This window comes from Erinaceus europaeus, chromosome 18 (genome assembly GCF_950295315.1).
Source record: "Erinaceus europaeus chromosome 18, mEriEur2.1, whole genome shotgun sequence".
Classification (NCBI taxonomy): Eukaryota; Metazoa; Chordata; class Mammalia; order Eulipotyphla; family Erinaceidae; genus Erinaceus; species Erinaceus europaeus.
Window position 1 is genome coordinate 17407454 of NC_080179.1, and position 14085 is coordinate 17421538.

The 14085-nt window shown below is 36.4% G+C and overlaps 1 protein-coding gene across 7 annotated transcripts in view; it reads left to right on the plus strand.

Annotated features, from left to right (window-relative positions):
• Window positions 1-8677, plus strand: part of SP3 (Sp3 transcription factor) — a 44739-nt gene extending 36062 nt beyond the window's left edge. For all 7 annotated transcript variants that reach the window (XM_060177695.1, XM_060177697.1, XM_060177701.1 and 4 more), the window contains 2 exons: window positions 5446-5642; window positions 6939-8677. In XM_060177695.1, coding sequence (XP_060033678.1) covers window positions 5446-5642; window positions 6939-7255 — 514 coding nt within the window. In that variant the 3' untranslated portion in view covers window positions 7256-8677. The remainder of the gene's footprint in view (window positions 1-5445; window positions 5643-6938) is intronic.
• The last annotated feature ends 5408 nt before the right edge of the window (window positions 8678-14085 follow it).

Below are 14085 nucleotides of genomic sequence, written 5' to 3' on the forward strand. Positions count from 1 at the left end.
AGCTTTTAAAAAATGAAATATTGGGGTCGAGGGAGACAGTACAGAGACTCTTATATCTGAAGCTCCAAGGTCTCAGGTGTCCCACACCGTAAGCCAGAGCTAAGTAGTGCTCTGGTTTAAAAAAAAAAAAAGGAAAGAACTATTTTAATTCAGTATATTAAAAAAAATACTAAGACAAAGTAACATAGGAATAAACTCAAAGCAGATAAGTAGTTACATTAAATCTACATGGATTTAGTACTTGAGAAGTTGAGACTCAGATTATATTTTAAAAACAAATCCAGCCTTAGGCTGAATAAGGAATAAATACATCAGATAAATTGTTGCAGGAATGCTGAAGATAAAGGGTGGCAAAAGTTTATTAGGCAAATGTTGAAAAGAAAAATTTGATAGTATGCTAATAACATCAGACAACATGTCTAGGAGTAGAGTAAGTGAACGTTATTGAAGGAGAAGAATATGTTTAATCTTAGACTTACAATGTCTTCCCCAAGATTATCGAGTAGTCACTACATCTTTTCTCATTGAAATAGAGCACAACCCAATAGAACTCTGAAGACACACTCACCAAATCTCCTGTATACAGCCTTTCTGAGAAATGAACTCTTTTAATAGACAAAATATACTAATAGAGTTAATAAGCCTTTTATCTCCCTTCATGTTGGTCTTAACTGATTTGCCAGTCTGTTTGTAATAATTGTAATAGCTAGTAGCTGCTAGTGTTAAGAGCTTACTATGTTCTAGACAGTCTTATAAGTGATGTGGATGAATTTTATGTCGTATAACTGAGATTTGGACCCAGAACCATAACTACTATATTGTACCGCCTCTCAAGTGGATTTGATCCTTAGTTATTCATATTTATAAGTGATTATTAGAGATTTTAATTTTTAAAAATAAATGTGAAAACTTAAAAATTTTTTATTTTACAATGGTAATAGTTTAAATAAGCAAGTGTGGTAGTCTGATTAGGCAATTCTGAAATTTATTCTCCTGTATAGAGGAACTCTATAAAGATAAATTCATGAAAGTAATATGTATTTGAGGGGCTTATGCTTTACTTATTTATCTTTTTTTAAAATTTTATTATTTTTTACCAGAGCACTGCCCAGCTCTGGTTTATGTTTATGATAGTGCAGGGGATTGAATTTGGAACCCTGAAGCTTCGGGCATGAGAGTCCTTTGCATAACTATTATGCTATGTCCCTCACCTTTACTTGTTCTCTAATAAGAACAAAAAATTAAGGTTATGTTTACTAAGCTAACCTGTTCATGAATATCAAAAAAATAGAAGAGTATTTAGTAAAAGAATACCAAAAAATCTTAGCATCCTTCAAGATAAACACTAATACTTTTAATGCTTTTTGCATGTATATGCATCCAGAATCTATACATTTTGAAGCAGAAGTATCTTGTTCTCATCCTTTTATATGTTTTGTTGTCTTATTTTGAAACGTTTCGTGACCATATTTGGAAGTCTGTATATTTGAGCATGAATATATATATATTTTTTGGGTGTGGTGATATAGTATGGATATAAAGAATTTAACATCTTTTGTTGGGAGTTCTTGTTACTGTAATCCGTGTACTGGTAATAATCTTTACACACATATCTTGATTCTCTCATCAGTATAAGTTGGCAGAGGTGGAATTGTTGAATTATTGAATTAAAGAGAACTGTCTTCTAGAAAGACTGTCAGTTTATACTCCCACCACTGGTGCACGAGAGTTACCTGCTTCCCAACACTGTGCTAACAACATATTCTTAGCATTTTTTAAAAAGCCCTTTAAAGTCTGATCAATGAAAGAAAACCTCTGTGCTGTTTCACCTAGTTTGTGAAGCTTAACATTTTTGTTGGTATGTTATATTGATTGCCATTTCAGTATTTCTTTTGTGAATTGTTTTCTTACGTCATTCGTGAATTTATGTGTTTAGCTCTGATAAGGCATGTATTTCCCCGTTACATTGCACTTTCAACCTGGTTTGTAAAATGTACTGCTTCATAAGTGAGGAAAAAGTTCTATCACTTTTGCAAATTTCTTTTTTTAAGTACAAAAGTTTTAGCTGTTCAGTCTCTGCCTCATTATCATGCTGTTACGTCTTTCCTAGTCTGCTAATTATATAAAAATCACAGTTTTCTAGAACTTTTGTGAGTTTATTTTTAAATAATTTTATTCTAAGTAGTTAAATTGAAGTTCTTAAGGAAAACCTGCATTTTTGTAGCATTCATTTGAACAAAATTCAACTAGTATATACATAATAGACAAAACCATATTATTGACAATTGCGTCATCTAACTAATAGAAGCACAACTCATAGTAAATTAAAAATATTCCAGAGTGTTTTACAAAGTGATACATTAAACTGTAAAAAAAAAAATACTGGTCTCCCTGTCTCCCAGCCATATTTTTTTAAAAAAGGGAGAAAAATATATGTAAGGTTGGATCTTTAGAGACCTAAATTCTGTTTGCTTACCTTTTTGAGAAAAGCATAAAATATATTTTATATATTAAAGTTATATACATTAGTACATTTAACTAAATACTAAGTGGAGTCAGCCTTTAGAAACTTAAATCTTGTGCAAGAGGCAAATAATTTTAATAGTAATTTCTAAAGGCATTAATATTATATAGGTTTTGTATGAATTAAACAACAATCCCTATTTTTTAAATTAAGTTTCTTTCAAAAATCTATTTCCTTTACTGTTAAGCATTTCAATTTATGTCCCCCTATCATTTAATTATTAAGAAAAATTAGGCAGTTAATAGAAATGATGTAAAGGTGCTTTATATAGTAAATTATTAGTGTTGTGATATGTTCAACAAGAAGAAAAATTACGACTAAATCTTTTAATACGTAGACTTTGTTGAGAAAATTCACTTTAGTTCTTTTCTTTCCTTCACATCACATGCCATACATGAATCCATATCTAGTGCATCCTGAAATCACCTGGAATAAAATTTCCCTTTTAAAATGGCAGTTGGACCTGGGCAATGGGCTTTTCCTTTAAGCTGGACACTTGTCTATAGCCCTCCACTTAGTTTTTTGGTTTTTTGGTTTTTTTTCTCCCCTTTCTTAGTTGCTTTCCCATTTGCAAACAATGACTATTTTTTTGTTCTTAAAACTCAATTGAAAAGATTTGCCACTCACCTCTTGGTTCTTTGCTGTAATTTGTTACAATCTTGTGCTTTGCTAGTGCTCTCAGCTAAATTTTGCTAAGCTAGTAAAATAGCACTTTAGTTTATAAAAGCATATTGCTTCACCTGCGGGTAGACTAGAGGAGCAGCAAGCAGTCAAGAAAGTACAGGAGAGACTGGATTGGGGTCTCTGTGAAATTGCTGTGGTGAACACAATGTACCAAAGTACTTTGACACCAGTAGCCACAAACATCGCTCTTATTCTTAGGACTATTTGAGAATAAAATAAATTTCAATTAAATGGAAACAGTCTTGAATTTGCTTAAGAATGGCATTGCAGGTGAGCCAGAAAAACCTGTTTCACTCAGCTCTTTGAAGAGTTGTAGAAATTGGGGGTGGATTGGAGCAGAAACTAGAATTGTGTTAGATTATGACGGCCTTGCCCTTGAGACAACAGCATGACTCCTCCTTGTCTTTACTTATGCTATTCCTCTGCCTGGAATGCCTTCCCTCCTTTCTATCTAAATCCTACCCACCTCCTCCATGAAGCCTTCTCTCACTACTGGAGCCCACATTGATGTCTCCCTGTTCAGAACACCTATGGCATCTAACAGCCAGCACTGCACCGTTAGCACTGTTTGTCCTATGGCAATTTCACATGCTACTGAGTGTGAGTACATTAAAATAATTGTGGGGAAAAATACGTTTTTCCTGTAAATTTTGAAAACCAGTAGGTGTATTGTATAGGAAGATTTGCAGGCTCATGGAAGGTTTATAGGCTGTACCTAGACTGAGATTGGGGGAGGAGGGAAGTTGGGGTGGTCTTAAATGTATATATTTTTTTTTAATGTCAGGAACATTTCAACGTTTACACAGTATTTTGATGATCAGTGTGTTAAAATGTCATTTAGTAATCTTAAACTATTTGTGTCCAGCAACTAACTTATTATTTTTATTATTTATTAGTTTTTTATGGAAGCAGGGCCTCACACAGAGGTGATTCTGCTTTTCCTGGGCTGCTGTTTTTTCATTCAGAGAGGGAGAGATACCACATCAGTCCCAGTGCTGTGGTGACTCTCCCATGTGACACTGGGCCTCAGACCTGGGCTGCATACACAGCACAGTATGCACCCTACTGGGTGGGCTGTCTGTCCAGCGCTAGCTTAGTATTTTAAGCTTTAGCAATAACACATTCCGTGGTGTTTAAATACCATTTGACTACTGATTCTGTAATAAAAATGAATTTCCATTCTGCTTAGGCTAAGATACCTGTTTACTTACTACCCAAGTGTGTATCTCCAAATCTGTTTGGTATTAATATTGATGTGTACAAATGCCAGTTTTTGTGGTGTAGAAATACTTTATTATATTTATAATATATAATTATAGGTATGATTATATTTTATTTTATTATGGCCACCAGGGTTATTGCTGGGGCTCATTGCCAGCATTATGATCCACCACCGCTCCTGGAGGCCTTTTAAAATTTTTTTTTATTAGATAGGACAGAGAGAATTGAGAGAGAATGGAGAGAGAGAGAGAGAGAGAGAGAGAGAGAAAGAAACCCGTGAACTTGCCTCACCACTCATGAAGTGGACCCCCTGCAGGTGGGGAGCAGGGCCTCACACCTGGATCCTTGCACTTAGTAAAATGTGTGCAGAACAGGGTGCGCCACCCCTGACCCTGACTGTAGGTATTGTTACACGGTTAAATATGAAGGGTACTCTAGCTGTAAAGGTGACTGTGATCTATACTGATTTCATATAGTGCCGGGGGAGTTAGGATAATAGCCATACTTAGTTTTTTTCTTTGATTTTCTCCAAATCAACACATAATCAAAATGTGATCATAAAAATATGTGGATAAATATGCTTAGATCATGTTGATTTTAAGTTTGCCTAAGGTGCCTGTCTACCTTTTAATGTACCTATGATTAGCTATGCATTAATTCTTGGTATATTTATTTTTTAAATTAGCTGACATGAAGGCTTTGAATAAAGACCATTTAGTTTCTCGTACTACTAATGTAATTGGATTGTGTAGAATTTGAGTGGTTCTGACAGATTATTATTAGACGTTCTTTATTTCATTCTTGAGCATATTCAGTTTGGACAGCACTTATTAATTCTGGGGCAAATTAATATGTAAAACATGCTTGATAATAGATTTTTTCTTTAAAATTGAATTTAAGTAGTCTTGGTTCTGATAATGACCTCTGTTTGAAATTCAAGCTGGGGATACCTGCTATAAGTGATAACATTCATTTGAATATTTTCATATAAAGTATCCCATTCTGTGTGTTTTTAGAGGTACCAGCCTTGGGAAAAAGAAGCAGCACATTTGCCATATACCAGGATGTGGCAAGGTCTACGGGAAGACCTCACACCTGAGAGCTCATCTGCGTTGGCATTCTGGGGAGCGCCCTTTTATTTGTAACTGGATGTTCTGTGGCAAAAGATTTACTCGGAGTGATGAATTGCAGAGGCACAGAAGAACACACACAGGTTATTACTAATACTTTTAATGGACAGGTTTTTTTTTTAGCTTAACTGTTGAACTAAAATTTTAAAAGTATAGCCAAGTGCTCATTTTTATCTTTGGTACTACTAATCTTTTTTCTTATCTTTGAGATAAGTGAAAGAAAGTTTATTATTAATAATAACCAAAGTGTCATTGATGTCAAGGACCCACCCCCACACTCAGCCCCCGGCTGCCTTTTTTAAAAAGCATTTTATTGAGGGATGTAGATTTACAGGTCTTGTCACAGAGTACATTTTCACATCTCTACAAGACAGTGTTAGCACGTCCCATCCACTACCAAGTTGTTATCACCTTCTACTTCAAAGACATCTTTACTTAATTGCTTTTACATGGGGCTGTGGGTATTTTGTGAAATGGAACTAGGAATTAATCCAGACTGGTCTAAAAATATAACTTAAAGACAGTTTCCTTTTATTACTATGTGAATGCCCAAGATATTTATCTGTTTATACCCTACTCTGAGGAACTGAAAAATATATGATGTATTACAGTCCTTGGGGATTAGAGCACCGTTACTCTAGATAGTTTTTCTTTTTAAAAATATATTTGTTTATTTTTATTACTGGATAGAGACAGAATATGAGAGGGGTGGGGGGATATAGAGAGGTAGAGAGACACCTGCAGCTCTGCTCATGAAACTTTCTCCCTGCAGGTGGGGACCAGGGGCTTGAACCCGAGTCCTTGCACACTGTAATGTGTGCACTTAACCGGGTGAGCCACCACCTGGCCCTTTGCTTATTGTATTTTCAAACAGGTTAAACTCATCTACACATGTGGTGACTGAAACAGATTACAAGTAACATATTTCATCTGTATACTACTACACTCCACCTGTCTGCCTCTTCTCTTGTCTGCCCATGTCCAGGCTTCATTGCTTGGGTTTTAAGTTTTTTAGATGGGGAGAGAGAAAGAGCGAAATAAACCCTCCTCCAGTGCAGTGGGATCAGGGCTTGAACCTGACTTATGGATTTATCAGACCAGCCACTTTCCCCAGCTATCGTGCCAGCTCCATTGATAATTTTTAGAAGTTAGTCTGTTTCAAAACAAACTTTTAGTTAAGTCTTGCTTAGTTATCAGTTCAATCTATGGTTTAATAGGTTTAAAGATTGTTTTCTTCCTATCAAAAAAGGTGCCAGATTTATCTCAAGAAACATTCTGTAGGCAAAACCTCACATTAATAATTCATGAAGCAAATACAGTTTTATTGAACTCCGTTCCCTGTCAGTTTTTATAAACTAACTTAATATGTTCCCTAACAGGTGAGAAGAAGTTTGTTTGTCCAGAATGTTCAAAACGCTTTATGAGAAGTGATCATCTTGCCAAACATATTAAAACACATCAGAATAAAAAAGGTATTCATTCTAGCAGTACAGTGCTGGCGTCTGTGGAAGCTACACGAGATGATACTTTGATCACTGCAGGAGGAACAACACTTATCCTTGCAAATATTCAACAAGGTTCTGTTTCAGGGATAGGTACTGTTAATACTTCCACCACCAGCAATCAAGATATTCTTACCAACACTGAAATACCTTTACAGCTTGTCACAGTTTCTGGAAATGAGACAATGGAGTAAATATTACACAGATACTTATTCATTGTGGTTATTTTTATACAGTAGTGAGAAGAATATTGTTCCTAAGTTCTTAGATATCTTTTTATTGATGTGCAAAAATTTTTGGATTGACAGTAACTTGGTTATACATGACACTGAAATGCCTTACTTTGTATGATATTCCATAGTATATTAAAAATGGTAAAATTGCATGGGTTTTGTAGGTACTTTTGGAATTTAGAAGAAATGAAATTTTACCAAGTTATATAAAGAGAAGATTGAATTTAACAATGCGAATGGTAGTCTAACCAAATGCATCAATCCTGTGTGGTTTAGTGTACAAATGAGAACATGTTGGTATTTATCTATTGTAAGATAAAAGTTGGTGGGTGAAAGAAATCATGTTATGATAAAAAAATTTTGTAATTTTCTTGATGACTGGAATTTTTATTATGCATAACTGACAAATCAAGTTTCCAAGCAAATGTTACATAGTGTAGGCTTTACTTAGCTTATCAATTTGTCATTTTGAAGCTAATTATTTTAATTAGGTTAACTATGTACAATATTTTAAGCATTACTCTTGTAAGATTTTGACTACATTTTAACATGGAACTCTAGGGATAGTCACCTTTTAAATCCTATTGAAAAGCCATGTTTAAGATTTAATTTGCCAAAATAATGTCTTGTTAATATCCTTCAATAACAAAGTTGGGCAATATAACCAATGTCTACAAAAGTTTAAAATGTATAGATTGAGGCATTTGGGTGGTGAGAAAATGCTATGGTGAATTATCCCTTTCTTGAACATTGGAGGACCAAAAAAATAAGGTGTATTGCGTCTTAGCAGTGATTTTTTTTTTTTTTTTAATTTTTTTTAATTCAATCTTGTTTCCAAAAACCATATGTCTGCCAGGGCCTTAAAAGCCATCATGTAAATTACCAGTAAAGTATAACATATGCAAACATAACAAAATCACTTCCATAGTGACAATACTCCAACCATATGGATATTAGTCTTAGAAACTAGAGGTTTTATGATATTTTTTTAAGTCTTTTTTTGTTTGTTTAGGTAGTCAGTCCGCACTTAAATATCAACCATTTTCCTTCTTTGCTTCTTCCCTTAAAATTTATATGTATCCAGTACATTTAATTGAGAAACGTATGTTTTTTTATTATGCTGTATTCTTTTTATTTTTTAATTATTGTTTATACTTTCAATTATTAAAAGTGTACAAAATAAAATTTCATTGCTGGTCTTGTAAAAGCTATACAATTTTCCTAAATGTATACCTATAACTGCAGCAGTTCACCAACTTTAAAAATTTGGAATTCTGTTCATTTGTTATTTTTAAGACCACCTAAAATTTAAAGGCTACCTTATTGTACGTTTAAAGTGTATTATAACAGTGTGGTAGTTAATAAAACACTATTTTTTTTTTCTTTTGAGTTTGCTGTGTTCCTATGCATTTAAACTAGTGCAGTGGTATGGGACAAAAGAAATTGGTTTATTTTTTTGTCTTAGCCATTTATTTGTAGATTCTTGGTCCTAAAGGTTGGAAGTTATTACAAACAGATATTTTTACTTAAACAGGAAAGATTATAGAGGCAATACCAGATTATTCTTATTATTTTTTACTTATGAACTTATTAAATAAACTTTTGAAAAAATCCTTTAACCCACATTGATTCATACCAGTTTTGTTACAGTGCCATTTTGTAAATATTGCTTGTTTGTTTCCATTGTTAAAGCAGGATTTTGACTTAACGAATTTACAGGAAGATCTTTGGAAGTGACTGTATTAAGGTCAAGCTTCTGTAATCATGGCAGTAGAGTTGTATTGAAATTGTGTATGTGTAATCATGTTAAAGGCAGCAGGGTAAGAGAAAAGCAAAAATTAACTGAATGTGGCTATTTGAACTATTTTAAGGTGGGATGTTAACTTTCCATATGTGTACCGTGGGGGTGATGATGGTAAAGGCTCCTGTTTCTATTTTAATATTATTATAGTTTATTTATTAATGAGAGGGATAGGAGGAGAGAGAAAGGACCATACACCCCTCTGGTACACGTGCTGCCGGGGATGGAACTTAAGGCCTCATGCTTGAGAGTCCCGTGCTTTATCCACTGCACCACCTCCCGGACTACCTGCTGTTTGTTTTCCAAGCCCAAACTGACATGTCAGTAATATCTTTGGATGCATGGGACAGCTGTAGGAACACGCACAAGCACGAATAAAAGTTTTCCTAAATGCTCAGCTTAACTTTGTAATGTGAAATAGGAAATATTTGGAGTGGTAGAAATGAACTCGTGGAATCTACAATATTTTGATATTACAGGGATTTGAATGCGAGTCCTCAGAATCTAAGAAATTGTTTTATTGTTTAGGAAGAGTGAATATGAGGAGGCTGTTTGGTTGGGTAAGATAATTATTAAGTCGGGACTTCAAAACAGCTTAGGGTTCAGGGCAGTGACTCGCCAGTAGAGCTCATGCAGGTTTTTCTTTTGGTGTCCACTAAGAAAGTACAAGTGAATTCTTAGACTATTTCTCGCAAGACTTAGTGATTTTTAAATATTTCTTTTTTTAAATATTTATTCCCTTTTGTTGCCCTAGTTGTTTTATTGTTGTAGTTATTATTGTTGTCGTTGTTGGGTAGGACAGAGAGAAATGGAGAGAGGAGGGGAAGACAGAGAGAGGGAGAGAAAGATAAGACACCTGCAGACCTGCTTCACCGCCTGTGAAGCGACTCCCCTGCAGGTGGGGAGCCGGGGCTTGAACCGGGATCCTTACTTTGGTCCTTGCGCTTTGCACCACGTGCGCTTTACCCGCTGCGCTACTGTCCGACTCCCAGTTTTAAATATTTCTATTTTTATATTTAAAAACCTGTGGGATGCACTCTGAGAACTTAATATTCATAAAATTACCCTGAAGCTCATTTCCTGTGTATGGAAGCTGCCGTTTTGCGCATGAGTGCGATATATCCTGTGTAAGCGTGTTCTCTGAATTAGTGCTTTTCATCGGTTGCTGTATTTTTGTGAAGACTAGTGTTAGCATGTTTAGTATATCTACATCTATGTAATTCAGAAAACATTCCTCTAGTGCTCTATATTCTGTATATCTCAGTTTAAAGAAAATACCACTTAAGAAAATTTCACTTCCTATAGGTTGCAACTTAGTGACTTAGTGACTTTTGAAGACTTACTCAGTTAACCAGAAAGCACTTCTTTTTTTGTGACTCTGGGTTCTCATGTGTGACTGTATTCATTGCTCCCGGGTGACTTGCATTTTTTTTTTTTTTTTTTACATCGGATAGGGTGTAACAAGACAAACAGATGGTAAGAGAGACACCATAACTTCCTCTAGTGCCTTCATACTCCCACGTGATGACTCGAGTCCGTTCTGCATGCCTAGTGGGGCACACACCCTACCAGGCGATCCCTTGGCCCCTTGCAGTTTGCTTTTTAAAAGAGTATGCTCATTGCCAAAAATCAGGTGCTCTGATTGACAAAACTGGAAGTTACTAAAATATTGCAAAATAATGAAAATACTTGTCATAGGGACAATACGTAGGGAGCCAGACAGTGATGCACCTGGTTAAGTGCACACATTACAAGGACCAAGGTTCAAGCCTCTGCTCCCTACCTGCAGGGGGGAAGCTTCATGAGTGGTGAAGCAGCACTGCAGGTGTGTCTCACTTTCTATCCCCCCTCAATTTCTCTATCCACTAATTAATCAATAATACACACAAATGGCATAAATACACATAGGAAATTGTTCTGGCGCTTTAGAAAATACTTGGAGCATAAAAAACTGTCCAGATTTGCTCCATTCTTTACTGACTAAATCTACACGTCCATGGATGGTAGAATCCTATATGTAATTCTGTGACGGCTCCACAAGTGGCTCTGGTGAGTTCTCTTGGGTTAGAATAAAATAGACTTAGCAGCCTGTATAGTATGTTAGTTGTGTTTCAGATACTGATACCACTCAGAATTCTTTTTTATTTTTTTATATATTCCATTTTTGTTGCCCTTGTTTTATTGCTGTAGTTATTGTTGTTGATGTCGTCGTTGTTGGATAGGACAGAGAAATGGAGAGAGGAAGGGAAGACTGGGGGCAGGGGGAAAGAAAGTCACTTGCAGACCTGCTTCATTACCTGCGAAGAGACTCCCCAGCAGGTGGGGAGCCGGAGGCTCGAACGGGGATCCTTACGCCTGTCCTTGCGCTTTGCGCCACCTGCACTTAACCCGCTGCACTACTGCCTGACTCCCACTCAGGATTCTTTTTTCCCCCTTAACTACCAGTGATCCCAGGGCCTCATAGATGCACAGTGCTGCCTCTTGACCCAATTCTTTTAGTTTTTATTAATGATTTACAAAATTACAAAAGAACAGGTTCAATCCCACAGCATTCCCACCACCAGAGTTCTGTGTCCCCATTCCCTCCACTGGAAGTGGCACTAGTTCTCCCAGGGTCACAGGTGCTGCTTGAGTAGTATTTCTATATATGTATATATATTTTTATGGTTTAGCCTCTTCCATTTTTTTATTAAATTTCTTTATTGGGGGATTAATGGTTTACAAGCCTCTTCCATTTTAAGTCACAGCTACACCTACTTCTGAGGATCTTTGCTTTTTTCCTCTTCCCTCTGAGTCCTGACGGAGCCATCTAGTAAGTAATCTTTCCCTAACATTTCCCTACCTCTGGGAGTATGGACCAAAATTATTTTTGGGGTGCAGAATGTAGGAGGTATGGCTTCTGTAATTGCTTCTTGGCTGGACGTGGGTGTTGGCAGGTTGATCAGTACCCCCAGCCTGTTTCTATTCTTTCCCTAGTGGGGGAGGGTTCTGGAGAGGTGAGGTTGTGGGGCACATTGTTGAGGTCTCCCCATGGACTTATGGATGGAATCATAACATTTGCAACTTGGTGTCTGAAAGAGTAAATTATGAAGCAGGGCAAAATGTTTAATAAATAGCAGCCAGAAAGTAGGAACAAGTAAGGTGAGAATGGGAATTTTAGAGTGGTAAGCTAGCAAGTCTATTTTAGGTATGATCCTAGGAGCCCATGACTTTAGTGATTTTTTTTTTTTTTTTTTTTTTTGCCTGAGTTTGATTAGTTAACAGTGATGGGCTAAAAATATTACCTGGGAAGATGTAGTCAAAGTTGAGAACAGAACTAGAAAGCTGAAGTAGGGCAGTGAGTAGCTCCCAAACTTAAAATACAGTGGCCTGTTTATCCAGGGCCCACCCATATCTGTTCCTATTCAGCACAGGAGCCTGTGTGACTTCCAGGTCCCTCAGCCTGAGCTCGCAGTTGGTGGTTACAACTGCAAACACTACGCTGCAACTCAGTTCAGGATGGGTGTTGCTGTACCAGCCAGTCTGCCCTACCATTGCTGCTTTATAGTGAAGCCAAGGTCTTGGAGAGGCCCACAGAGGGCTTATAATGTTCTTTTGTGAAGAGAAGATACGTAGATGTATGACTGAATCATTTGAAGGGGCGTATTGGACACATTTCGCTGACTATAAAAGTGACATACTTTTACGTTGATGGATATTAGCAAAATAAGACTATAAAATAGAGGTCTGGGAGATGGCACGGTGGTAAAGCTTTGGACTCTCAAGCATGAGGTCCCGAGTTCGATCCCCATCAGCACGTGCCAGAATGATGTCTGGTTCTTTCTCTCTTCTGTCTTTCTCATAAATAAATAAATTTTTTTTTAAAAAAAAGACTATAAATGTTCTTGTAGTAATGACTCAATAATTAACACCCTGCTGTCTATTTGATTTTTTAAATTGATTTAATAATGATTGACAAACTTGTTGGATAAGAAGGTTGCAGTTCCATACAATTCCCACCACCAGAGTTCCGTATCCCATCCCCTCCACTGGAAGCTTTCCTATTCTTTATCCCTCTGGGAGTATGGACCAGGATCATCATGGGGTACAGAAGGTAGAAAGTCTGGCTTCTGTAATTGTTTCTCTGCTGAACATGGGCGCTGGCAGGTCAATCCATACTCCCAGCCTGTCTCTATCTTTACCTAGTGGGGCAGGGGTCTGGATCAGTGAGGCTCCAGGACCCATTCGTGAAGTCATCTGTCCAGGGAAGTCAGGCTGGTGTAATGGTAGCATCTGCAACTTGGAGGCTGAAAAGCATTAAGATAAAAAGCAGAACAAATTGTTATAACCAGGAACCTAAAGGTAAGAATATAGCAGATGAAATTTGGGGTCTCAAAAAAGTTTTTTTAATAAATTACTTTTTTTAAAAGGAAGGAACAAATGTTTGCTATGATTGTTTCTCAGAATGAGGCTGCTTTTTTTAAAAAAAGTGCAAATATGTGAAGAGAACTATTAGCTTTAGACTTCTAGTGAACAATGCCTCTGAAGTGTGACTCTCCTCATCAGAAAGGATGAATAGTAAGAAGAATGAAACAGCAAAGTCTTTTTAAAAAACACTGTGCTGTAGGATTCTATTTTAACGTTTTTGGAAACGAGCTAAAGAATTTCCTTTGGAAGATTGAATTTAGCATTTAGTGGTTCTACCTTTAATTGGAAAAGACCATAAAGACAGCTCGTTTCTCTGGCAGATGACTGTCCTTTTAACTAATAGGGAAGCATATAAGAAGTGTTAGATAACTTGGGCTTTCTGAATATTCCTGCCCCTTTCAGGGATGAACTTGTACATGATCTGACAAGGCGTGTGGATATCTGATCACCAAATGAGGCAATTAGGTTTCTCTTGAGAATTTGCTACTGGAAAGCTGATGTCTTTACACATGTCCTTGAAACATGCATGTGAAAGAAAGCGAAGAGATCATACAACACAAGACAAAAGACGAGAACAGCTGTC